Genomic DNA, 24,019 nt, shown 5'->3' on the forward strand with positions numbered 1-24,019 from the left:
TTAATTCGTCCAAATGCAAACTCCTTTGTGGGTGTCGGGGGAGGGAAGTGGTTGCTACCCCCCAGCCTTCCCAGTGCTGTGCAACTCCGGGGGCAGGTGGGGGGCCGCCCGGTCCCTTCCCCATTAGGCTGCACATCTTGCCCTCGGGCCCTGGCATGTCCCTGGTGCTACAGACCTCTCAAGGCTTCCTCCAGTCTGGGGTCGGGGGACCCTGGGAGGTGCTTTACAGACCGCTAATAAAGACGATCTGCGTGAACGCCACCAAGGCCCTCATCACCCAGTTCTTTGGGGCTGGGAAGGGAGCAGGAGCCTCGGGATAGAAAGCACGGTGACTGGTTGACCGCAGGACGGGGCAGGACCCCCGGGCTGGGTAGCTGAGCAGTCAGGGAGAAAGAAGCAAGGACTTTTATTCATCAGCAGGAGAGGAGGGCGGGTATGGGCACTCAGGGCAGAGTCCAGGGCCCTCGTCCGGCTTTTTAGGCTCCTTTCTCACAGCTCCTATGGGGTGTGGAGATCAGAGGTGGGAGGTCACGCCGCGGCCTCCCTGGGCTTTGGGTCCTTCAGCCTCTCCCAAGGAAGGTTGAATTGGGCGGGGCTTGGGGAGGGGGACAGGCCTTACATGTGTGTGCAGAACTGGAAAAGCAGGAAGAAGAAGGCCACCACCAGAGCGCCCACCAGGATGTGATGGAAGAGCCTGGATTTGGAACCTGCTAGACAGTGAGGTTGAGACAGGGGCCCTGGACTCACCTCCAACCAAAGGGCCAAGGGCAGCTGTCCTCCAGGCCCCGGCAAGGAGGGCAGCCCCTTCTCAAGCTGGGTCATACCTGAGTTAACAAAGAGGACAGGTCTCTCTCCAATGAACTGGGCCAGGGCCAGGAGCCTGGCTTGGTCCGAGTCTGGGTAATCAAAGAAGTCAGGTCTGTCTAGGAAGAGTGGAGACTCTGCTCCCCGGGCCAAGGCCTTGGCATTCTCCAGGCTGGGTGCTGGGGACCCAGAGCAAAGTCTATGAAAGAGCCAAACAGACCCGTGCCCCCCACCCAAGAGGCTGAGGCAGACCCAGGGCCTGGCCAGGCCACAGAGCCCTAGTACAGCTGTGGAGGGCCTTGATTTTGTTCCAGGAACTCCTTGAGGGTCAGCTGAGCTCTCCATGAGAGGACCCACGCCAAGCAGGGAGGATGGGAGAGAAGCATGGAGACAAAGAGAAAAGCCCAGGCTTGGCCTCCCAGCCTCTCAGGGGCAGGCACTCCACACCCCGGCCTTCCTCCTTCCCACTGTTCCCAGGACAGCTTCCCACCTGATTCTACGGTCCCCAGCCCAGCCAGCCACATCCACACCTGCACCCACTGCCACGGCCTCATCACTCTTCCACTCCAGTGATGGGGTGAGGGCTCTGTGATGTCACTGCCCAGAGCCATTCTGATCACACACTCTAGGGTGAGGGGAGAGAGAAAGTGCTAGGATCTGGAATCCTTCCCCCCAAGCCTCCGAATCCAAAGGGAAGGGATTGGGACCCACAGAGCCTTTGGGTTGATGCTGATGATAGAACAATAACAGTGGAAGCCCCAGGATTTACAGATAGGGGGACTTGGTTGGGCAATCTTGCTGAAAGCCGGGACTAAGGAAAGCTGCATTCGTATAGCAGGCATAGTGGATTCGCGGGGGGAGGGGGGACAGGGCTAAACCTCTCCACTTACCCCTTGGATTGACCACAGATAGCATTTATTGAGCACTTGCTACTATGCCAAGTACTTTAAAGGGACTGACTCATTTAACCATCATAAAATCCTATGAGTTAGGTACTGCTGCCCTCATCTTATAGAAGAGGGAGACAAGGCATAGATGGGCAAAGTGATGTGGGCAACACACACTTCCCAATGGCATGTATCTTCCTCCCTGAGCCTACCCCCTGCCTCGTGTCCTCAACTGCAGGGGCACAGGGGTCTCCCCCATGCCCAAACTCTGTCTCGTAGTGCTCAGCTGAGGACATCCCTGGGGTTAGCAACCTAGACAAATAACAGACATTTCCACTAGGTGGCAGCAGTGTCCATGCCTGCCCGCTTGTTTCCCTGTTCTTGCCCAAGGAAGGCACAGCTCCCAGGCTCCAGGCCCTCCTGCCTCATCCCATCAGGTTGCATCAGGTGCTGCAGGGAAAGGTACTGCAGGCATGGGGGTTGTCAGAGGAAGTCCCCCGGCCCATCTCGGGGCAGGTCTCTTGGTCATGCACAGAGCCTTCACGGGCTCCCCCTCTCTGGGTGGGCTCCCCCTCTCTGGGTGGGCTCCCCCAAGGGCCATCCCATTTCCCCTTTCTAGTTTCTGCTTTTCCCTTATTTGTCACTTCCCAACAGCCACTTTCACTCCTCTTCCCCCCCCCCCCCACCAGTGGCTAAGAATTAGCTCCCTTCTGATTGGCAGGTGGGCCTATCACACATGTGTCCCGCCCCACCCAAGCCCAAGGACACTTCAGGGTCTCCTTGGTTTTATTACACAGTTGCCTATTCAGCAGCCTCTGACAGTCCCAGTTCCATGACATGCCCCACGCCAGGCATGTGTCTGTGGCGTGTATGAGGTCCTCTGTCCAATGGAAGGAGGCTCCTTCCTCCACTGGATTCGTACCCCTCATCTTTCCGATCCTCAGGGACTACCCAACCATTCTCCTCACAGCAACCCTGGGAGGTACTTGTTAGGGTCAGTTTCTACTTCCTAAACAAGGAAAAGGCGCAGAAAGAAAAAAAGGGGTGGGGGGAGAGGAGACAGACTAACATCTATGGGGCCTCCTGCAGGACTGGCTCTCGTGGGCCTCTTTTCCCTGCACTTATCTCTTCTAAGAAAGAGGAAGTGATTTACCCAATGACGCAGGCATGTGAGGGGCAGCAGGGACTCAACCTGGTTCCTGGCTCTGGCCCAGGGCTCCCTCCCCAAGTCTGCATGCAGCTGCCCTTGGGGGCTTAGCTGGGAGACGGGGTCCTGGGAGAAGGGGTCCAGAGCCTTTAGCCTTTGGAGTGGATTTGGCAGTTTCCTCCATTGCCTCAAAAGAACACTGCTGTCCTCTCTACCAGAAAAGGTCCTTTGCGACAGCCCTCTGTTTCAGGCCATCCTGGATAACCCCGTGGTGCAGCTGAGCCTGCCCAACCCTAAAGCCTTACTAGCATTTGAAGACACGCTCGAGAACACTCTGAGCAGCACCCAGTGGATGAACGACCCCGAGACGGGCCCAGTCATGCTGCAGATCTCCCGCATTTTCCAGACCCTGAACCGCACGTAGGCCGCGTGCTCCAGCCTCCGGGCCCAGGAGGGGGGCCTCTTACTTCCCAGAAGAGGGCTGGGAAGAGCGGGCAGACCCTGGGGTGCCCCTGGGCTGGGGAGTGGAGAAGGGCGGGCCGGAGGGGGCCCTACCCTGGGCGTTGGGCACCCGGGCCACACTCGTGCTTGGATCTTCCTGCTGAAAAACCTCTGTGGCGGCAGTGCGCTCGGCCGTGCCTCGAGCCTCTGACAGTGTTTACAGACAAGGTCGTCAACCCGGGAAGGGGTCACCTCCCTTCAGTGTCCCTCTGGGCTCTTGAAACGCTACATGAATTGACCTGTAGGCGCTGCTTGTAGAGTCCACTTGTTATTTGAAAGATGGCATGTTTCAATCCAAAGTGTTAACGTCAAGGGTACTAACTTAAGTAGAACACGCAGACGACTTTTCTTTAATAAATAAATTCCCCTTTTCCAAAAGAAAAGGCCCTTTGGACACAAGCAGTGAATTATCCATTCATTTATTCATCCAACCATTAAATAAATGTATTGAGCTCCTGTTATGTGCTGGGCTCCATTTATGGCTTAGATAGAAATCACCAGGGCATGGTCTCTGCCCGCGGGGACCACAGGGGAGAGAACTCAGGGATGCACATCGTTAAGAGTATAGACAGGGCTTCCCTGGTGGTACAGTGGTTGAGAGTCCGCCTGCCAATGCAGGGGACACGGGTTCATGCCCCAGTCTGGGAGGATCCGTGGAGCGGCTGGGCCCGTGAGCCATGGCCACTGAGCCTGAGCGTCCGGAGCCTGTGCTCTGCAGCGGGAGAGGTCACAACAGTGAGAGGCCCGCATACCGCAAAAAAAAAAAAAAGCGTATAGACAGACAATCCCTAAGGGGCTGTCTACACTTGCTGTCATCGCTCCCTCACCTTTAGTGTATTCTTCAAACCCTTCAGACCTGGCTTTGTTCCTCCCACTCCACTGAAGCCACTTTGGCCAGGTCTGCCAATGACCCCATAACTTGCCACATCTAACGATTACTTCTGTCTTTTTACTTCTGTCATCTAATGGTTTGTTCTGCCTCTCAGCAGCCCTGCCTCCAGGCATGGGGGCCACACTCACCAGTTTTCTCGACTCCTCCTCCTCTGAGCTGCTCAGGCTTGGACCTTCTCTTTTCTATCTATACCCTCTCTCCCTAGGTGATCTCATCCAGTCTCATGGCTTTAAATACCATCTATATGCTGGTGACTCACAAATGCATATTTCCAGCCCAGCCCTCTCCTCTCCTCCAGACTCCCCTACCCAACTTCCTGCTTCATGGCTCTGTATGTCCAAAAACATCTCAAACTCAATAGATCCCAAATGGAGCTCTTGATTCTCCTATATCAAACCTGCGCCCTCTTTCCCTCGCAGCAAATGGGCTCACTATTCCTCTAGATGCTCTGCTCAACACAAAAACCTAGGAATCGTCTCAAACCCCTCCCTATTTCTCTCCTGACAAACCCATAATCAAGACCTGTTGGCTGGGACTTCCCTGGAGGTCCAGTGGTTAACACTCCATGCCTCCACTGCAGGGGGCGCGGGTTCGATCCCTGGTCAGGGAACTAAGATCCCACATGCCACGTGCAGTCAAAAAAAAAAAAAAAAGACCTGTTGGCTCATCTCCAACCTAAATCTCAAATCCATCCACTTCCCTTCCCCTCCAGTGCCGCCCCGACCCCCTGTCATTCAAGCCAACCCTATGTCTCCTCTGGCTTATTGCAACGACCTACGGACTGCTTGATCTCTATTCCCTCTTCCCCCAGCGAGAACAAACCAGAACACGTGGATCCACTACTTAAAACCCTCCAGTGGCTTCCCTTGGCTCCTGTGTTATTTTGAACTTCTTACCCTGATCTGCGAGACTCTTGTCTACCTACCCACCTCGGGTTTTCCCGAGTTTCCCTTCCTCAGCACACCCCAGCCTTTGCACACACCTCTGCCTAGGACGCTCTTGCCCCAACTTGACCCAGTAATTCCTCCTCATCTTCCAGGTCTCAGCTGAGATGACACTTCCCCTGGGAAGTGAACCTGAGTTTTCTGACCATCCCCTGTCACTGCATCAGTCTGATTGCACTGGAGTTGTCTGTATTTGTCTGTCTCCCCTACAAGCCTGTGAAGCCAGAGATCATTGACCTTGGTCACAGCCGTAGCACAGTATAGAATAAGTATTCAATAAATACTTATTGGCTTAATGGATGGATGAAAAGCCTTTCCACCTCTGGACAAACCAGGGCTCAAAACTGTCTGTATTTTCCCCTGCAACTGGCTGGAACTCCAGCCTCATCCTTGCCTTCCTGCAACAAGGCTTTCTGGAGGTGAGCTGCTGGGCCTGAGCTAAACCCCAGGAGAAGAAAGCAGTGCAGGAAGCAGGGCTGGGCTTCTTGCCCAGCTCGCCCCTCCTTTTACTGCAGGCCCAGGTCTGCCTCTCCCCAAACCCACCTGCTCCTGGACGGTGTCTCCCTTAGTCTTGCCTCCTCCTTTCTTATACTGGAGAACCTCAGAGGAAACCTAATTGTTGCCTTTATCTAAAAAAAGATATTATTTTAGTGTATTCTTTTGAGTAGGTAACATATGCACATGGTACAAAATAAATCCTCTTCCTGTCCTCCCCTGCCTCACAGCAGCCTCCTCAGAGGTCACCATAGTTACCACTTTCTTGTGCAGCCTTCCAGGAATAATTTATGCACAAATAAACATATATAAGCGCTCTTTTTTTTTTTTATGGCAGCATTCCATTCATGCTCCTCCTTATCTTAGTTTTTTCAGTTACCATGAGATTGTGAAGATGATTCTGTACAAGTACATAAAGGGCCTCTTTCTTTGTCATGGCTGCATGTTATTTCACTGTATGAAATTCTCATAACTGATTGAACCAGTCGTGGACATTTAGGTTGTTTCCAGTCTTTTGCCATTGAACACATGCTGCAGTTAATAGCCTTGAACTTCCATTATTTTGCTCATGGGCCAAATCCTAGAAGTGGATTTTTTGGATCAAAGAGTCTGACAGTGGCTATGTAACTGAAAGTGGGGTCCGGCTGCTTGCTGTGCAAGAGCCAATAAAGGAGCAAGGTTGGTGCAAAGGAAGGTTTGCTTTATTTTGGATGCTGGCAACCTGTGGGGAGGGTGGACTCCTATCCAAAGGGCGACTCCCCCCCACTGCAAATCAGTGGGCAAGAGCTTTTATAGACGGAGGGAGGGGGCTACATGCAGGAACAGCACAGTCAGCTCTGACAGTCATGTTGAAATTTGTCCTGCGGTGGTCTGATCAGTGTCATCTTGATTGTTTTAAGTACAGTTAGCCTTTAGTTCCAGGGTTGATTGTTCCCATTTCTTGGAGGCCAGTTCTTGGAATTGTGGGAGCTTATGTCATGGCTACAGTCTGGTCATCATGTAGTTAACTTCTTCCACCTGGTGCGGGTTTCAGTATCTATAAGACAGCTCACTGGAGATGGCTCAGAATATTGTCTATAGCCCTTGAGAAGGAACTAAGGGTCCTTAACTATGCTTAATGACTAAACTATTATTATTTAGTCTTGCTGGACTGTTTTCCTTTGTTTCTGCATCTTCTCACTTCTCTGATTAAAGGTATTCTTTGTTTATTTATTTTTAAATTTATTTTTGGCTGTATTGGGTCTTTGTTGCTGCACCGTGGGCTTTTCCCTAGTTGTGGCGAGCGGGGGCTACTCTTTGTTGCGGAGCACGGGCTTCTCATTGCGGTGGCTTCTCATTGAGGAGCACGGGCTCTAGGCGCAAGGGCTTCAGTAGTTGCGGCACGCAGGCTCAGTAATTGTGGCTCGCGGGCTCTAGAGCGCAGGCTCAGTAGTTGTGGCCCACGGGCTTAGTTACTCCGCGGCACGTGGGATCTTCCCGGACCAGGGCTCGAACCCGTGTCCCCTGCATTGGCAGGTGGATTCTTAACCACTGCGCCACCAGGGAAGCCCTAAACTTATTGTTTGGCTAAAGTTTTCCCACAGACAAAAGGCAGGCTGAGGACACGGAGGGGCTAAGACCATAGGGTCCTGCTCCGTTTCAGCTACCGAGGTGGTGCCCATTTACTCACAGCCTCACCAACACTGTGGTTAACATTTGCTTTGAATTTCACCATTTGATGGGTGACAAGTGGTATCTCAGCATAGTTTGGTTTTACATTTCTCTTACTTTAAAAAAATTGGCGTAAAAATCCACATATGAATGAATAGTTCTATCTTAGCCGTTTTCAGGCACAAAGTTCAGCAATGTTAAGTATATTCACATTGCTATGCAACCTAAAATCACAATATTTAGTGATGCCAAACTAGTGCCAGGCCTAGCATGCAGCAGCCTCTGCTCCCCAGTAGTGGGAGAGACAGAAATGGAAACAGACATGACAAACCAGCACTACCAGAGCTGAGGCTGAGACAGCACTGGAAGCTGGGGGCTGGGCTGGGGGTGGGGAGATGTTCCAATAAGTCTCTTAGGAAGAGGGGGTCCAGGATGACCCCTGAAGAAAGGAAAGGTCTTCCAGGCTGAGGAACTTGTATGAGCAAAGGTGCACAGGTGTGAGAGATCCAGGTGTGTTCTGGGAACCGCAAGTAATGGTCCTGAGAGCCAGCAAGATGAGCACGGGGGATGAGATTAGAGAAGTCAGGGTCTTGGGCTGAAGGGCCTTGAAGGTCACTGTGAGGACTTTGTCATTGGGGGCTGGCAAGTTTTGGACAAAGGAGAGCCAAGATCAAAGGCTGGAGTTAGACCGACAGGCAGGTGGCAGGGCTCAGGTGAGAGACAGCAGAGAGGGGAGGAAGGCCTGCAGGGCTCTGAGGCATTCAGAGCGAAACCCCACGCTCCGCTCCACCTGAGGGACAACTGGAGATGGGAGGGTGAGGGAAGGCGGATTCCCAAAGGAGATGCCATCCCTGAGAAGGGGACTTGGACCCTCGGGGGCTGGGTTGGGTCACAGGAGAGAAGCCTGAACAACTAAAGGAAGGAGGCGTGGGGGGAAGCCACAGCCTCAGGCCTCAGACTCTCAGGTTTCCCAGCCAGGGTCCGAGACCCCGAGATTTCAAACCAGGGACCGCAGGCGGATCAGACCCCCTTCCCCAGCCCGTTCCTGGGTCACTGCGGATCTCTAAGCCCCGCCCCCACAGGCCCCGCCCCTACGGATATTTGGTAGGGGAGGGCCAGACACCCTGCCCCCTCCTCCAAACGCTCTCTGCGGGGGAGGGGCATAAGGACGCGCGAGGTAGGGGGCGGGGAGGGAGGAGGAGCCGGCGTCGCCACGGCAACTAGGCCGGTGGTCTGCACTGGAGACCCGGGAGAGAAGCTAGGAGAGAGGGGCGGAGGGAGGCTCCGCCGGCTCGGCGCGGGGGCGGCGCGGGGAGGAGTTGGGGAACACCGGGCAGTTCTCACTGTGGGTTCCTGGCGGCGCAGGGAACCCGTGTGTCTGCGAGCGTGTGTATGCGAAGTTCTCCAGGGTGAGTGTGCCAGCGCGTGTCTGGGTTTGTGCATGACTGTGGTGTGTGCACGTGGGCACAGGCGTGTGCGCGGGAGTGCCCGTGCAAGATGCGTGTGCCAGGCTGCCCGTGAATGTGTGTGCACCCGTGTGCGCTCCTAAGTGTGCCCGGGCGGGCGCCGGCGGGAGAGTCCCGCCCCCTCCCCAGCCTCCGTCCGCCCCTCCCCGCCCCGCGCCGCCTGCGCCGGCTGCATCCTCGCCTCCACCTCGCTCACCCCCACCCCCTCCTCCCCGCACTTTCTCCTGCTCTCCCTCCCTCTCGGCTCAGACTGCCGGACTCGGCGCTCTTCTCGCCGGCCGCCCTGGGAATCGCCGGCTGCCACCGCCCAGCTCGCACCCGCTGGCCCCCCAGTGCTTGGGCACCTGTTGGAGGCGCAGAGACAGGTGCAGGGGGCTGGGCTGCCGGGGGCGAGAGGGTGAGGGTGAGTGTGTGTTAGCCTGTGTGTGCCCCTGGGGGTGTTTAGCTCTCCGAAGGCTGTAATTTCTTGCTCCTCTGGAGAGCCAGTTTCAGGAGGAGGCATCTGAGGCAGGGGTCCTCACCTTGGGTGGCAGCGGATGGGGGGCCCAGGCAGGCGGGCAGATCCTGGGGCTGAACGAAGGGACAGTGGGAAGTGAAAACCTAAGAGGTGGGTGACCCCCAGACCAGACAAGCGCCTGGTGCAGAAGGATAGTCAAAGCCTCAGAGAGACAGAGGAGGAGGCCTAGGGGGCAGCTTCAGGGGTAGGCAGGGCCCAGGGCAGACAGAAGCCCAGAATGAGGGGCTGGCACTGGGAAGAGGACAGAGGGACAATCCAGAGGAAGGTGGGCAAGGCTGAGGTGGAGCCAGGACCTATCTGGGGGGAGTGGGCTGGCAGCCCAGCCCCGTGGAGCACAGCTTGGGGTCTGGAGGGCCCAGGCCTTCTGTCTGCCCGTCAGCGGGCACAGGCTGCCCTCTCCCTCAGCACCTAGGAAGGGAAGCCAGTGAGGGCCCACAGACCCCGGCGGGTGCCACCTGGCCCTCAGCCAGCAGACGGGTAGGTTTGAGAAGTCAGCCCCGGGCTCAAGCTCACTCGAACCTCCCTCCCGCAGCCAGGGGTGCTGCATGAGGGGCCGCAGGGGCGACCGCATGACCATCAACATCCAAGAGCACATGGCCATCAACGTGTGCCCGGGGCCCATCCGGCCCATCCGCCAGATCTCTGACTACTTCCCCCGCCGGGGACCAGGACCTGAAGGGGGTGGCGGGGGCTTCGGAGAGGGCCCTGCTCATCTGGGCCCCCTGGCCCTGGCACCCCCTACAGCCCTCCTTGGGGCCACCACGCCCGAGGATGGAGCTGAGGTGGACAGCTATGACTCGGATGATACCAGTGAGTCTGCGGCCTTGAAGGGCTCAGGGTGCTAATGGGGGCCTCCAGGCTTGTGGGAAGGGGATGGGGCCCTGCTGGGGGTGGGGAGGCGGCGGGCACCGCCACCACAGCTGCAGTCAGAGTGGAGATTACAGGTTCAGCTAGACTCAATATTCAATATTTCTGCTGAGGCACTCAACCACCCACAGAGCACCAGTTGCAGCCTAGCCAGGGACCCAGACGTACACACACAAGCAGGCTGACAGGCACAGACATGCACAAACCTTCACAGCTGGCACACGTAGCAGGCCTGCCCACCTGTCTCTCACACACACCTGTCTTTACACACGGACTCAGGTTACCTCTTCCCTCTTCTCCAGCCGCCCTGGGCACGCTGGAGTTTGACCTTCTCTACGACCAGGCTTCCTGCACTCTGCACTGTAGTATCCTCAGGGCCAAGGTGGGTACTCCCTGCCCCCCGAGAGCCCTGGCCCTGTTTGCCTCCTACCCTGAGAGAGGTGCGTTTCCATCCTCCCTTCCCTTCCCCAGGCCTGACTCCTGCTCCTCTCCCAGCACCCATCTTGGCTCTCCAGCCCCCAAGGGTCCACACTGCAGAGAGAGAGGGAGGGAGGGTGGGCAGGCTGCGAACTCACAGCTCTCTTCCCTCCCCTCATCCCTAGGGCCTCAAGCCCATGGATTTCAACGGCCTGGCCGACCCCTACGTCAAGCTGCACCTGCTGCCTGGAGCCTGCAAGGTAACGGCCTCCCCCTACCCTCGCCCCCCAGCCTGACCCAGCTTGTGGGTCTGCCCCCAACCTTCGTCTGCCTCCAGCCTCTGTGGGTCTGGGGGACATGTACTGTGAACACTTCGTCCCCACACCTAAGGCCAATAAGCTAAAAACTAAGACTCAGAGGAACACGCTGAATCCCGTGTGGAATGAGGACCTGACGTACAGCGGAATCACAGATGATGACATCACCCACAAGGTGCTCAGGTGAGGGGTCCGTCCTCCCGGTTACCAACGAGTCCAGCTCAGCACCTCCTTGGGGACAGCTGTCATTGGAACCTTCTTTGGTTGGTCGACCCACCTCCCATTAAGCCCTCGGATGCTCTAGAACCATCAGTGGCTCCCTGTCCCCTTCGGGAGCAGGCCAGAACGTTCCCCTGGGTTCCTGCCCTCCCAATAGCTCCTACTGCTCCTCCAACAGAGGACCGCCCTCTTGCGACTGGTCGGATTCCTGTCTCCTGACCTTTGCCTGTCGTGTCTTTTCCTGCTTCCTCTCTCTGCCGGCCTAAATCCCACTCATCATTTGAGGCTCTGCCTCCTCCTGCAATCTTTCCCTGCTCACTGAGACCCCTTCTCAGAGCCCCTGACTTAAGTCAGACCTATGCAGCAGAGGTCTGCCCATTCTGCTGCCCGTGTCTCCCTAACATCTCTAAGGAGTGGACAGAAATGGGAATGAGGCTTAGGGAGGTTAAGTGACTTGCTCAAGGTCATGCGGTTGCTAGGTGGCGGAGCTGGGAATTGAACACCTCTGCATGACACAACTGCTCGAGAGTGTCACAGCAGAAGGCAGGGAAAGGGGCTGCAGACCTAGACGGATGGAAGTAAAAGCAATAATCTCTTAATTGCTGGGTTCATGAGTCTCTCCCAGGCTGGCTCCCTGCTCCACACAGGAAAGGACAAGGGCTCTAGGGGGAGGTATGCGCTCCTGGTCCAACTGCTCAAGGCTCCTTCAGGCCCTTCTAGCTCTTACATCCTAGACCCGTGACCCACATCCACCAGTGCACACCCTGTGCATGTTCAGTTGGATCCTGTCCCCAGGCCCTGAATGGAGGCTGTGTGTGTGTGTTCGTGTTCCCAAGATTTGTGAGGGCTTCCTCAAGGAGCTGAGCAGGTCCTAACGGGCCAGGGACAGCCTGGGCAGCTGGCAAGGGAGGTGCAGAGGAACAGGGCAAATCAAAGCATCCTCCCCCAGCTCCGGGCCTGGTGCTCCCCACACAGCCCTGAGGCAGCCCATTTTACAAGTGAGGTGTAGAGTATTTAGGGTAGAGCTGGGACCAGCCTCGAGTGTTCAGAGATCAGTCGGAGGACCTTTCTCCCAAACTGGAGTGGGGCTCAGGTACCCCAGGGGGCCTTGACCGTGCAGTTCCCTACCAGGATCTCCGTCTGTGACGAAGACAAGCTGAGCCACAACGAGTTCATCGGGGAGATCCGTGTACCCCTCCGCCGCCTCAAGCCTTCACAGAAGAAGCATTTTAACATCTGCCTTGAGCGCCAGGTCCCGGTCTGTGCGGGGCTGCGGGGTACCACGGGAAGGGGGCCCTGGGGAGATCAGGTTTCCAGAACTTTCTCTTTGCCCCCCTCAGCTGGCTTCACCCTCTTCCATGTCTGTGGCGCTGAGGGGCATCTCCTGTTACCTGAAGGAGGTGAGCCACCCACAGGGACTGCATCTGGGCGGGAGGTGGTGAGGGTGCCAGCTGACGCCCGCGTCTGCCGGCAGCTGGAGCAGGTGGAGCAGGGGCCTGGGCTGCTGGAAGAGCGCGGGCGCATCCTGCTGAGCCTCAGCTATAGTTCTCGGCGCCGCGGGCTGCTGGTGGGCATCGTGCGCTGTGCCCACCTGGCTGCCATGGACGTCAACGGCTACTCGGACCCCTACGTCAAGACGTGAGCTCTCGCCCTGCCCCGAGGCCCACCCTCCCCTCCCCAGGGACTTGCCACCAGCCCCATCCTCTTCTGGGCCTGGCCTGTCCCTGACTGATCTGCTCCCCCACCTGTCCCCCCTCCCCCTCGGCAGATACCTGAGGCCGGATGTGGATAAGAAATCCAAGCACAAAACATGTGTGAAGAAGAAGACTCTAAACCCGGAATTTAATGAGGTAAATGGGGCAGAGGCCAGAAATCGAGCGGGGCTGGGGCTGGGAGTGGGGGCTGCGCCTCATGGAAGGTGTCGCTTGCCCTGTCCCAGGAGTTCTTCTACGAGATGGAGCTCTCCACTCTGGCCAGCAAGACTCTGGAAGTCACAGTCTGGGACTATGACATTGGCAAATCCAACGACTTCATCGGTGAGGGAGGAGCCTGCTGGGTGGTGCTGATGGAGGGCAGCCCGGCAGTGAGCCCGGCCCTGATCTTGCCTGCCTCTACTGCTCCCAGGTGGCGTGGCCCTGGGGCCAGGCGCCCGGAGAGAGGCCCGGAAGCACTGGAGCGACTGTCTGCAGCAGCCGGACGCAGCCCTGGAGCGCTGGCACACCTTGACCAGCCAGTTGCCCCCAGCAGCCGGAGCCCTGCCCTCAGCCTGAGTAGGACAGTGGCTGCCCAGCACAGGGCCCTTAGGGCTGGGCCCAGTAGGCAGCCTTCGCACGAGTGTGTTGCACGTTTACACGGGGTGGAGGCCCCACCCCGCACTACTTGTCTTGTTTCGTGAGCGTCTCCGTGACTGTGGGTCTGTCTTCTTGTGAGGGACTGTGGAGATCTATATTCACATATGCAAACTTCCTCCTGCCTGACTCGCTACAGCAGACAAATATGCAAACCACCCATCCAGAGCGCACCTGCAGCGGGGATCCCACAGTGCCCCTGCCCCAAGGACCCGGCTGCTGTTCCTCTCTCCTGCCTCTCCAGGCTGCCCGGCCCCCTCCCCTCCAGGGAGGAGGTCGGATTAGGGGGGGTTTGGAGGAGGAAGTTTCCAAAAATGAAAATGATACACAAAAAAAGAACCACTCCTTTAATGCAGAATCTTCATTAAAAAACACCACCACCGAGCCCTGTACAGCTGCCCTTTTAAGTGGGGGGCCACCGCAGGGTCTCTGCCTCTCTGAGAGGTGGCAGATGCTCCTGGCCACTCATTTAAATAACTGTCCCCTGGATTGGGCTGGGATGTGAAGGCAGGGCCCCTGCCCTCCCTGGAGAGGGCCCACCTTCCGGGGGACATTCATGCATGTTTACGCCTTTTCTGATTGTGTCAGTGGCCACAGCATGGCAACCGGGCGTCAATAAACGTCTCTGCGGAAGCTGGGGGCTCACGTGTGCTGACACAGAGGGCGCTGGGCAGGGGGTCGGGCAGAGGGGTTCACTCCGGGATGTCGATCACCAGGTCATCATCCCCGTCCAGGGCGTCGTCCCCGCTGCCCGCGTCGCTGAACATCTGCCGAGGGACGGCGCTCAGGATTGTAGGGGGAGGCATCTTGGGTGGGGGCAGTGGGGCCAGGGCTGCCCCCACGCCGGCCCCAGAACCCCGGCCTGGGAAGGTCAGCGGCCCTCCCACGGGGCAGTCGGGGGGTCCTACCGCCATCTGCAGCAGTGGGGAGAAACACAGGGAGGGCCTATCAGGGAGGCACTGGGACCTCCAGGAGGCTGGCACTGCCCCGTAAGACAGTTCCAGGGGATGGGGAAGGGGGCAAAGGCTCATTCAAGGGGCAGTGGACACGGCCAGACCAGCCACGGCTGGAATCAGGGAGCCTGCCCCCCCTCAGCCCTGCAGAGTCTCACGCCAGCAAGGGTGTGGGGGTGAGGGGTGGTGATGGAAGTGCTGATGAGGGTGGCGGTGGAGGGAGTCTCACAGGAAACCAGGAGGGAAAGGCTGGGCCCTGCCCTTGCCAGTAAGGCACTGTGGCTGCCCCTGGGATAGCAGCCAGAGCCAGAGCCAGAGCCAGCCTGGAGTGCCTGCCTGTCCGCCTCCAGGCACCTCCAATACCACCTGCCACACTGGCCTCCTCTCCCTCCTCCTCCTGAGAGGCTCACTGGTTCAGTGGAAGGTGTCAAAGGTCTTCACCCCCTGCCGTGTGAGGCTTCTACCTCTTGTATCTGGGAGGGGCCCCTCTTTGGGATCCCCACAGCCACCGGCCTAGGCCAGGCCCTCCTCTCAGCTCACCTGGGCTACGGGACCAGCTTCCTAACTGGACTCCCTGCCTTCAGCCTCTCCAAGATCCAGCTCCTCCTCCGCACTGCAGTCAGAGTAAGCTCTCTAAAACACAAACCTGAGTGTGTCACTCCTCTACTCGAGGGCCTCCGGCTCCTCGTTGCACTCAGGACAGGCACTGCCTGAGAATACGCCAGTCCTTCCACCTGGACTGTCCTTTTCTATTTGTCAAAGGTCCTGCTTTGTGCTCTGAGGCTGGGAAGTGGCCTCTGTCCTGCCCAGCCCTCCAGCCCCACCCCTGCCAGGTCCTTCTGAATCCTTCCCAGAGCTCTGTGGGCCTCCTGCTTTGCCTGTGGGCACAAACTGAGCACCTACTATGTGCCAGGTGACTTCCATTAATGATCTCTCACCATTCCGACCACCCTGGAAGGGAGGAGAGGTCATCAGCCAGAGGAGGAAACGGAGGCTTGGAAATGGAGGTTTGAAAGCACAGGCCTGCCAGGTCCCCACCAGGCAGTGTCCAGTCTGGCCCTGGGGTGGGGAGATGGCAGTGGTCTTCACAGTGGCCCTTCTGATTGCCTTAACACATTCGGGCCCCTGTGGCCTACTCTCTGCTTCTCAAGGCGGGCCCCTCAACGCCGCTGTTCCTAGGGTGGCATGGAGGGCCAGAGTGGGTTTGTAGACAGACAGGAAGCCCAGCTCTGAACAGCGCCCTTGCACCCAGTATCAGGCACTCATGTGCACACACGGGAGCAGATGCACACGCACGACTGAAAAGGCTGGCGGCATGACTGTCCCTCTCCTCTGGCCACCACCTCTTGATTACCTACCCGAGGCCCCATGTCCTACCCCTGCTTGGACTGACTTCATGGCCTCCTCAGCGTGACCCACGGTAGCGAATGCTTATCTGTGGCGTACTAGGGACAAGACACTGGGCTAAGTGTTTTCTCTCTCTTAACTCATTTTATCCTCACAACGACCCCACAGAACAGAGAAGCAAGTGGAGGCTCCGAGAGTTAAATGATGCGCCCAAGTCGCGTGGCGAGTGCGTGGAGGAAACTCAGCTAAAATGGGTGAGGCCCAGGCTCTTGACTGACCTGCTTCAGTCTTCACAGCGTCCCCTCCCCTCTCCTCACACCACCACACCCAGAAACTTCAGGGACCCCCCACTCTCCTCACAGGACACCCAGCCTTCTATGACCTGACCCACCCTATCTTTCCTACGCTGTTCGCTCTCACCCCTCCAGCTCCAGCCCAAACACCACTTTTGCCCCGTCCCGCCTTCCTTCCACAACTGCCTCAGACTGAATATCCAAATCTCACCCTGGGCTCAAATGTCACCTGTTCTTTGAGGCCGTCCCTGATTTATCCCCTCCCCCATGCACCGCCATTGGTTTGGGCCCTTTCCCCCTACCTGCCCCGAACTAGCTCCCTGACACGCCTCTGCGTCTCGAGCCAGCACTTCAGAGCCCTGAACTGCCAAGCGCACACCACGCCACACCTCTACGCTCTGCTCCAGGTTTCTCTGGCCCGTGCCTTCTCCACCAGTCCGCCCGGCCCAGGAAGCAGAACCCCTGCCAAGTAGCGTGAAGCAGGAGCTGAGCAGTATCGTCACCCATTATCTACTCATCTTCCAGGCTCAAGGGCCAAGGTCATGCGGGAGGAAGTGGCAGAGCTGGGGTTAAAACTCCAGAACCCACACTCCTAATCACCACAAGCAGGGCTCCCATTCCACTTCTGGCTCCAGAGTCTCGAGTCTACAGTTCACCCAACTTGAGAGCTGCCAGCCCGGTCCTTATTTCACTTTGACTCAGAGCTGGGAGGGCACTGTGCCTTCCGTGTCCTCATCTCTCCCGGGGCTCAGGGTGCAGAGACCTCTTCTCCTTGCCATCCACCTCCCTGCCCGTGACTTCCAAATACGCCCCCCGTGCGGCCCAGGCTCACGTTACCCAGTTGTCTCGTTGACATTTCCAGAGAGCATCTCAAGACATCCAAAGCCAAACTCACCTTCCTTCCCAAACCTGTTCCTCCCACAGTCCTCCCCGACTCAGAAAAGGGCCACTTCTTTGGCTGCTCAGGCCAAAACCCCTGGAGTCACCCTCAACGCCCCTCTGTCTCACAGCCCACACGGCTCTTCCTGGGGCTCATTCTTTGAAAGAGACCCATCACCCACTTTTCACCCTTCCCCCTTGCTGCCTGGTTGACTGCAGGAGCCTCCTCACTGGTCTCCCCACTTCCATCCTGACCCCCCACCCACCAGCCTATTCACTGCAGTGTCAAGCAATTTGCTTAACATGTCAATCAGATCAGACACCCCTCTGCCCCACCTTCTCCAGTGGCTCCCGTTTCACTCACAGTACCAGCCAAAAACTTCCCAACACCTCCGAGGCCCTCCACAGCCTTGCCCCTCAGGTGCTGTTCTGACCTGCTCTCTGGTCACTCTCCCTCTCCCTCTCCTCCGACCACACTGGCCTCCTTCCTAGTCCTTGAAGAAGCCGAACACGTACCCACCCCCAGGGCCCCTGCGCTGGTTCTTCCTGAATGAAACACTTTGCAGAGAGCCAGAGGGCTTTGCTCATTTCCTTTAAGTCTCTGACCACCCCACTGTAAATATCAGCCCCATGTACTCTGGTGTTTTCCACGCTCTTTACCTGAATCTATCTTTCTACACTGTCACCTTTTTATCTTGCTTGTTTCCTGCCTACCTTCAAGAACGTGGGCTCCATGAAAGCAGGGATTTCTGTTTTGTTCGCTATTGTATCTGCAGCACCTAGCACGGTGCCTAGTACACAGCAGATGCTCCACAACACTTGCTGATTACACATGGTTTGATCACTCACTTTACAGACACACAATCTGAGACCTAGAGGGTCATGGTCACATGGTTTTTAAGTGGTGCCACCTTGACTTGATTCTAGATCCCACAACTCTGCCCCTCCTTGGGGGCTGCCTGGCAATACAGAACACTTGTGAAAATGAGCCTGGCCCCCAGCCACCTTCACTCTGAGCTCCCCCAGCCTGGGCCTGCCCTGACTGGTCTCACAGGGAGCCTGTGAGCCAGGACTTCTGGGACCCGCCCCTCAGTGCCTAACCCTGGGCTGGGTCCCCATCAGCAGCAGCCCCAAATCAGCCCTTCAAAGTTCTCGGACAGGCCCCCAGCCGTCCTGAGCCTCCCTCAGGTGGCTGTCCTGCCGTTCTGGCCCCTCCCTAACGTCCCCCAAACAGGGTACCTTGAGTTTCCGGGGCAGGCGGGGCCGTTTCTCCCGCTTGGGCCTCAGGGGGCTGGGCTCGGGCAGCTGCAGGGCCAGGTAGTCAGAAGGGAATGGGGGGTAGGTGGGGGAAGCCAGCTGCAGGCAGGAGTGAGGGGATGGAGATGGGAAATGGAGTGGATGGGGTGGGGGCAGAAGGAAGAAATGCAAACAGGAGGAAGAATGGAAAAACAAGAGATGGTGATGAGTGTGGCTCCTGAGAACAGACGGGAGGGGACAGCAGCAGGACTGTGTCCTGGGGTCTCCTCTCCTCAGTCACGTCTGTCCCCCATTCCTACACCAGAGAGAAGTAGGCAGCCCCGACTCACACCCCTCCGAGGGACACTTGCTGGCCACACCCAGACAGATGTTCTTGGTGCTGGGCTGGCTTCACCCTGAGGCCTGGACCCTCTGCCCAAATGATGCCCACCTTATTCCCAGGCATCTGACCATTTCCCACCCTTGACCCCAACTCACCGAGCTCAGGTATGGGGAGGGGGCCCCAGAGGCCTGAAGGGGAAACCCTGTTGAAGGAGGCAGGGAGAGGCTGGTGGGGGAGGGGGCACCCCCCAGCGGAGGGCTTCTCTTCCTGGAGAAAGGACAGGGGAGGGGGTCAGAGGCAAGAGGCAGCCCAGGTACCCTCTCCAACCCCCCCACCCTCCAGGGAAGAATGATGGCTTCTTCTCACCTCTTAGGGGCTGGCGTGTCCGACAACTTGGGTGTCCCCTCTGTCTCGCTGTTATCTGAAGATGCGGTGGCATCTGAGTCTGTGAGGGGGAGGGCTGGTAAGTAGTGGGTGGGAGTCCCGTCTACCCCAGAGGGGCGTAATCTCAACTCTACGGAAGGGTTCTGGGGAATCTGAAGGGCACACAGGTGCTATTCTGGGGAGGTCCACAGCTTCCCCAGCTGCTTAAAATGTCCTTTATGACCTACTTCCTGCCTGGACTCCTCCACGGTAAACATACTGTCAAGCATTTTCTATGTGCCAGGCTCTGAACAGGTGCTTGACATTCACTGCCTCTCCTTGTCTTCAGGACTATCCAAGGAGGAAAGGGAAGACGTCACCTCCGCTTTTCAGATGCAGTCACGGAGGCTCAGAAAGGAAGGTGTTGGACTGGGACTTGAGCCCAGGCCTCCGACTCCTGACCATTTTATGCTATTCTCTCCTTATTCGTCTCTAAGCTGTCCAGCGCTTACCTCTGCCCCACGCCACATATGCAGGGTCCTGGTAATTTGCCCCTCAAGTCTCTCCTACCTTCACCCACTGCTCCCCATTCCAACTGTCATGAGGTCAGGTCACCACCATGTCAAAATTGCCTGCTAAGCAATCTCACCTCTCCTGCCACCCACTGTCATCCCCAACCGCAGAACAACCTAAAACACAAAACTGATCACATCCTTCCCAATGCCTGGAAGCATTTGAAATGCTTCTTAATATAGCCCCAACCCACCTTTCTGGTCTCCCAACCAAACTGTATTCTTCACATCACACCAACCTATTTTCTCAAAACCAAAATTCATTCCCCAGATTTGTGCCTCTATCTAGAAAGCCCATCATTCACTTAACAGATAACCATTTGCACGTAAAATATGCTATTCCCGATTTCTCTGCTCAGATCCTTTAAGAAGCAGATTAAATGCCACCTCTCTGAGAAGTCTCCCAGAATCCCTCAGGCCCAGTTGATGGCTGACTCTTCCAGAACGCTCTACCCTCACTGGTCACGGCTCTCCTCACTCTGCTAGGACGTGTCATATGTGGGTGTCTCCCTGACCACACTGTGGGCTTCTCCAGGAGATAAGTGGTGGCTTATGTCTCTGGCTCTTGTTTCTCAGCTATATCCCACTCTGATCATAAACAGGCTGGGTTCCCTCACGCCTCCTATCCTGAAGTCCCCCTCCAAAAGGAAGTTAACTGAAAGACCTCCAGGAAGGAACACGAAGGCAATGAGAAGTTAGAGTGAAAGCCAAATGTTTTGCCATGACCTACATGAGTTGGCTCCTACCTACTTCTTTGACCTCATCTACTGTCTTCCTATAATATGTAAATGAATAGGTGTTGCATGTTCTAATAAAACATTATTTACAAAAACAAGCAATCTGGGGACTTTTCTGGTGGGGCAGTGGTTAAGAATCTGCTGGCCAATGCAGCGGGCATGGGTTCGATCCCTGGTCCGGGAAGATCCACATGCCATGCAGCATCTAAGCCCGTGAGCTGCAACTACTGAAGCCCGCGCGCCTAGAGCCCGTGCTCCGCACGCAACAAGAGAAGCCACCGCAATGAGAAGCCCGCGCACCGCTACAAAGAGTAGCCCCCACTCGCTGCAACTAGAGAAAGCCAGCGCGCAGCAACGAAGACCCAACGCAGCCATAAACAAACAAACAAACAAACAAATAAATAAAACAAAAACAAGCAATCTGGCTGGCTATTTGCTGACCCTTGCTCTAGACACTATGGAGAGAGGTGATTGCATGTGACATGGCTTATGAGAAAAACTGGGCCACAAAGGCCCACCTTAGGACTTTTTCAAATTGTGGGTATCAACCCAATAGTGGGTCACAAATTCAACTTACTGATTTACAACCAGCATTAAATGGAAAAAAAAAAAAAAGCAGTCTAAAAAGTATCAGAACAAACTGCACATAGGGCTCTTAACATTATTTCACTAAATTTTGTTTTATAAGCAAGTAAGTACGTGGGGGTTGGTCACGATATAAAATATATTATTGGTTATAAACCGTGCTCAAAAAAAGTCTGAGAACAGTGCTTTATGTGCTTCAGCCCTTCTCCTCAAAAAACCTGGTACGTTTTTACCTCAGGGAATCTGCATCTGTGACTCCCTCTGTGGGAAATCTCTCACTCATCTTCACATCTTCTTCTTATCTAGGTCCCAGCTCCAACATTACTTCCTAAAAAAAGCCTTTCTTGAATTCTTTATTAAGATGTTGCCTGCCATCTGCTTTTGTATGGTCTGTAAACTAAGAACGGCTTTTACATTTTTTAAATGGTTGGGGGAAAAGAAACTCCAAAGAAAAATATTTCATGACGTGAAAGTTTTATGAAATTCAAATTTCAGTGTTCATAAATAAAGTTTTATTGAAACACAGCCATGCTCACTTATTTACACCTCACCTATTGCTGTTTCTGCACTACAAAGGCAGAGCTGTATAGGAGCAACAGAAATTGTACGTTCTGCAAAGCCTAAAATACTTATTACTTGGCCCTTTACAGAGAAAGTTTATCAACCCCCGTTCTACTCCAATCACTACCACGTAACCCTGATTTTCTTCCTCAAATCTAAAATTCTAGTTTATTTCTTTGCTTACTTACTACCCCCAACGAGAATACAAATTCCAAGAGGCTTTATCCATCTTGGTTACCACTGTATCCTCTGTGCAAAGCTCATTGCCTGAAATACAGCAGATACTCACTCATACTTGAGTGAAAGAATAGTGAGGAGGAGGATAAGCGACTAGGCTTAAGAACCACTGGAGGCTGTATTGGCCTCCGAGGCCTAAAGGGAGGGCCCAGGAAGCTTGCTGGAGTGCCAGGAGCATGTCCTCCACCAATTTTTCATGACCTTGCTCACCAGAAGAGTCTTCATCCACGTTCTCGTACTGCAGAAGTCGGTCTAGGAGGAAACTGAGGGAAGGGGCGGAGAGAACCAGAGTGTTTATTCCCATCTCTGCAATGTTCTCCTGGGCCCTCGTCCCTTCCAGCTGGCCTGTTGGAGCCTCACAACAGCTCCGAGGCAGGCATCATGCATTTGTGGCCCATTCCAGGATGGGGTCCGAATGCAGATCCATAGGAGCCACATCACCCACTGGCCTCCCTCCTCCCCTCAACGTGTCTCACCTCTTGTCCCGGGACACCTTCAGCAATTTCCTCTGCGCCTTCCTCAGTTCCTCCTGGAAGCACTCGTGTTCCTGTATTACGGGCAAGGTGGGAGCTGAGCCAACGGCCGTCCGTAAATGGAGCCCGCACGCCGGCCACAGCTCACCCTACTCTCTTCACACAAAGGTAAACTGAAGTCCTACGAGCACCAGGCCTCACCCCCCACCGCCTTACCACCCCAGCACTCACGTAGATGAGGAATTTGAGCTTCCGCTTCAGGTTCCGGTATTTCTTCTTGTAGTCCACTTCGCCGTCCGCCGGCCCGTTCATGACCCGCCCCGGGAGAAGCGCCCCAGCACTGGCCGGGAGCCGGGCTACCCCGAGCCGGCTCAGCCCGGCCTCTCCCACCTCCACTTCCGGCGAGTCGGCAGGGCTGTGTCCGCTGGGACTACAACTCCCGGCGTGCCCCGCGCCCAGGGATCGTAACCACACCGGCTACCCTCCTGGGGAATACCGGGAAAGGAACGTTGCTTCCAGGGGATACGCTAAAAATGGCGCCGCGGCGACGCGATGATGTCACAAAGATGGCGGACGCTGGAGGGCACCCTTACTGATTCGAAATGTGCTTAGCGATTTGAAGCCACGAGAAGACATTCCTCCTGGGGTTCCTAGTCTCCTGGCGAGGACGCCCTTTTCCTTCCGTCTTTCAAAATCACAGATGCCTAGTTGCTGCCCGTGACCACGAACGGAGGCAGCGTCGCGGGTTGATTGTTACATCCAAAGGTGTAGCCGGTTCCCAATCGGTTTCTAACGAGAATTCTCCTTCAAAAGAGATTCGTTCTAAGAAAAGGAAGGAACCGCGAGACTCTCCAACTGCTCGGGGAAGGCAAGTTTTGTCTCGCAAAGTTCTGGGTCCAAGCGGCCCGTAACGGATACTCAACGGTCCTCCACCTCACGGCGCCACGATACTGCGCGTGCGCAAGCTCCTGTCAAACGCGTGGACGGGGGCCGAGAAGAAAAAAGGCGGGAGCCGCCAATATCAGGTGGAGCAAAATGGCTCGGGAGAATGAGATGCAGGAGTTCACCCGTAGCTTCTTCCAAGGCCGCCCGGACCTCAGGTGCACCGGAGGTTGGAGGCGGGGTTGTAAAGGGCAGGGGCGGGACGGGGACTCCGTCGTGACACGTGTTTCCGCAGCACGCTTACGCACTCCATCGTGCGGCGGCGGTTCTTGGCTCACGCGGGCCGCGACCACCTGGAACCCGAGGAGAAGCAGGCGCTGAAGCGGCTAGTGGAGGAGGAGCTGCTGAAGATGCAGGTGTGGACCCGAGCCTGGGCCACCGCAGCGGGGGGGGGGGGGTTGTGGCCGTGGAGGAGGGGCCTGAGAGCGGTGGGGCAGAACACAACCTTGGTACACGTGATGCTCTGTTGATGCACACACAGGTGGATGAAGCCGGTGGCAGGGAAAAGAGGCTCGACGTTGCCAAGAAGGCCAAGAGGTCTCCCATCCCCTGCCGTGACCCAGCGAGAAAAAGGTTCCGTTTCAATTCGGAGTCAGGTTAGTGCCTTGTGGCATAGTTGGTTCATGCTAAAGGTATTTATTGTGCGTGTGTTACGTTCCAAGGCCTTAGGTGAGGGTGCGTGGCCCGAGTCAGGAACCAGGAACAGGGTGGACTGAGAGCTGTTTCCTACTGCCCTTCCCTCATCAGAGCAGGATTCAAGGCAACCAATCCCAAGTGGAGGGAGAAGGGACAGGAGGAACCTGTCCCAACCTTCTCTTCTCTCCACATTCCAGAGCCCAGCTCTGCAGCCTCCAGTCCAGACTGCTTCGGCCTCCCAGCAAAGAATGGGATGGCAGCAGAAGTCAGTCCAGCCGAGGATGAGAATCCAAAGCGAGCCTCAAAGAAAGCAATTGAGGAGAGCAGTGATGAGGAAGAACAGCAGAGGGACCTGACTGCAAAGATGGGATTAGAGAAGGAGGTGAAGGGG

At 56.2% G+C, this 24,019-nt stretch overlaps 4 protein-coding genes across 7 annotated transcripts in view; 2 read left to right on the plus strand and 2 right to left on the minus strand.

The window, feature by feature from the left end:
• Window positions 1-615: 615 nt before the first annotated feature.
• Window positions 616-1,358, minus strand: LOC307063052 (fertilization-influencing membrane protein; the record flags this gene model as incomplete). Its single annotated transcript, XM_079719042.1, has 3 exons — window positions 616-707; window positions 825-983; window positions 1,295-1,358. 3 exons carry the CDS (start codon window positions 1,356-1,358, stop codon window positions 616-618), a joined length of 315 nt encoding a protein of 104 aa, XP_079575168.1.
• Window positions 1,359-9,848: 8,490 nt separating this feature from the next.
• Window positions 9,849-13,393, plus strand: DOC2A (double C2 domain alpha; the record flags this gene model as incomplete). Its single annotated transcript, XM_079720134.1, has 10 exons — window positions 9,849-10,113; window positions 10,473-10,552; window positions 10,773-10,847; window positions 10,978-11,087; window positions 12,255-12,381; window positions 12,464-12,523; window positions 12,598-12,761; window positions 12,892-12,973; window positions 13,063-13,159; window positions 13,248-13,393. 10 exons carry the CDS (start codon window positions 9,849-9,851, stop codon window positions 13,391-13,393), a joined length of 1,206 nt encoding a protein of 401 aa, XP_079576260.1.
• A 404-nt stretch (window positions 13,394-13,797) lies between these two features.
• On the minus strand, window positions 13,798-22,438 carry INO80E (INO80 complex subunit E). 4 transcript variants are annotated; one of them, XM_079718377.1, is made up of 8 exons: window positions 22,282-22,438; window positions 22,054-22,124; window positions 21,788-21,840; window positions 18,889-18,967; window positions 18,678-18,789; window positions 18,183-18,299; window positions 14,965-15,057; window positions 14,296-14,385 (listed from the first exon to the last, which is right to left on the minus strand). In XM_079718377.1, exons 1-7 carry the CDS (start codon window positions 22,360-22,362, stop codon window positions 14,986-14,988), a joined length of 585 nt encoding a protein of 194 aa, XP_079574503.1. In that variant the 5' UTR covers window positions 22,363-22,438; the 3' UTR covers window positions 14,296-14,385; window positions 14,965-14,985. The 4 variants fall into 4 exon arrangements, with proteins under 4 accessions (XP_079574501.1, XP_079574500.1, XP_079574502.1 ...); XM_079718375.1 differs by lacking the exon at window positions 14,965-15,057 and having other exon boundaries at window positions 13,798-14,385; window positions 18,183-18,248; XM_079718374.1 differs by lacking the exon at window positions 14,965-15,057 and having other exon boundaries at window positions 13,798-14,385.
• A 647-nt stretch (window positions 22,439-23,085) lies between these two features.
• Window positions 23,086-24,019, plus strand: part of HIRIP3 (HIRA interacting protein 3) — a gene marked incomplete at its 5' end in the record, with an annotated part of 1,980 nt that continues 1,046 nt past the window's right edge. The window contains 4 exons of the mRNA XM_079719043.1: window positions 23,086-23,150; window positions 23,228-23,348; window positions 23,474-23,588; window positions 23,826-24,010. Of these exons, the coding sequence (XP_079575169.1) occupies window positions 23,086-23,150; window positions 23,228-23,348; window positions 23,474-23,588; window positions 23,826-24,010 (486 nt within the window). The remainder of the gene's footprint in view (window positions 23,151-23,227; window positions 23,349-23,473; window positions 23,589-23,825; window positions 24,011-24,019) is intronic.

Source organism: Hyperoodon ampullatus (genome assembly GCF_949752795.1).
Source record: "Hyperoodon ampullatus genome assembly, chromosome: 14".
NCBI classification, from domain to species: Eukaryota; Metazoa; Chordata; class Mammalia; order Artiodactyla; family Ziphiidae; genus Hyperoodon; species Hyperoodon ampullatus.

Excerpts from the sequence above, each read along its gene's own strand:
- INO80E (XM_079718374.1), bottom strand. The coding sequence starts at position 22,362 with ATGAACGGGCCGGCGGACGGCGAAGTGGACTACAAGAAGAAATACCGG. Across the intron at positions 22,125-22,281 it reads AGCTCAAATTCCTCATCTAC|GAACACGAGTGCTTCCAGGA; the intron begins GTGAGTGCTGGG and ends CCCGTAATACAG. Across the intron at positions 18,790-18,888 it reads GACACGCCAGCCCCTAAGAG|GAAGAGAAGCCCTCCGCTGG; the intron begins GTGAGAAGAAGC and ends TCCTTTCTCCAG.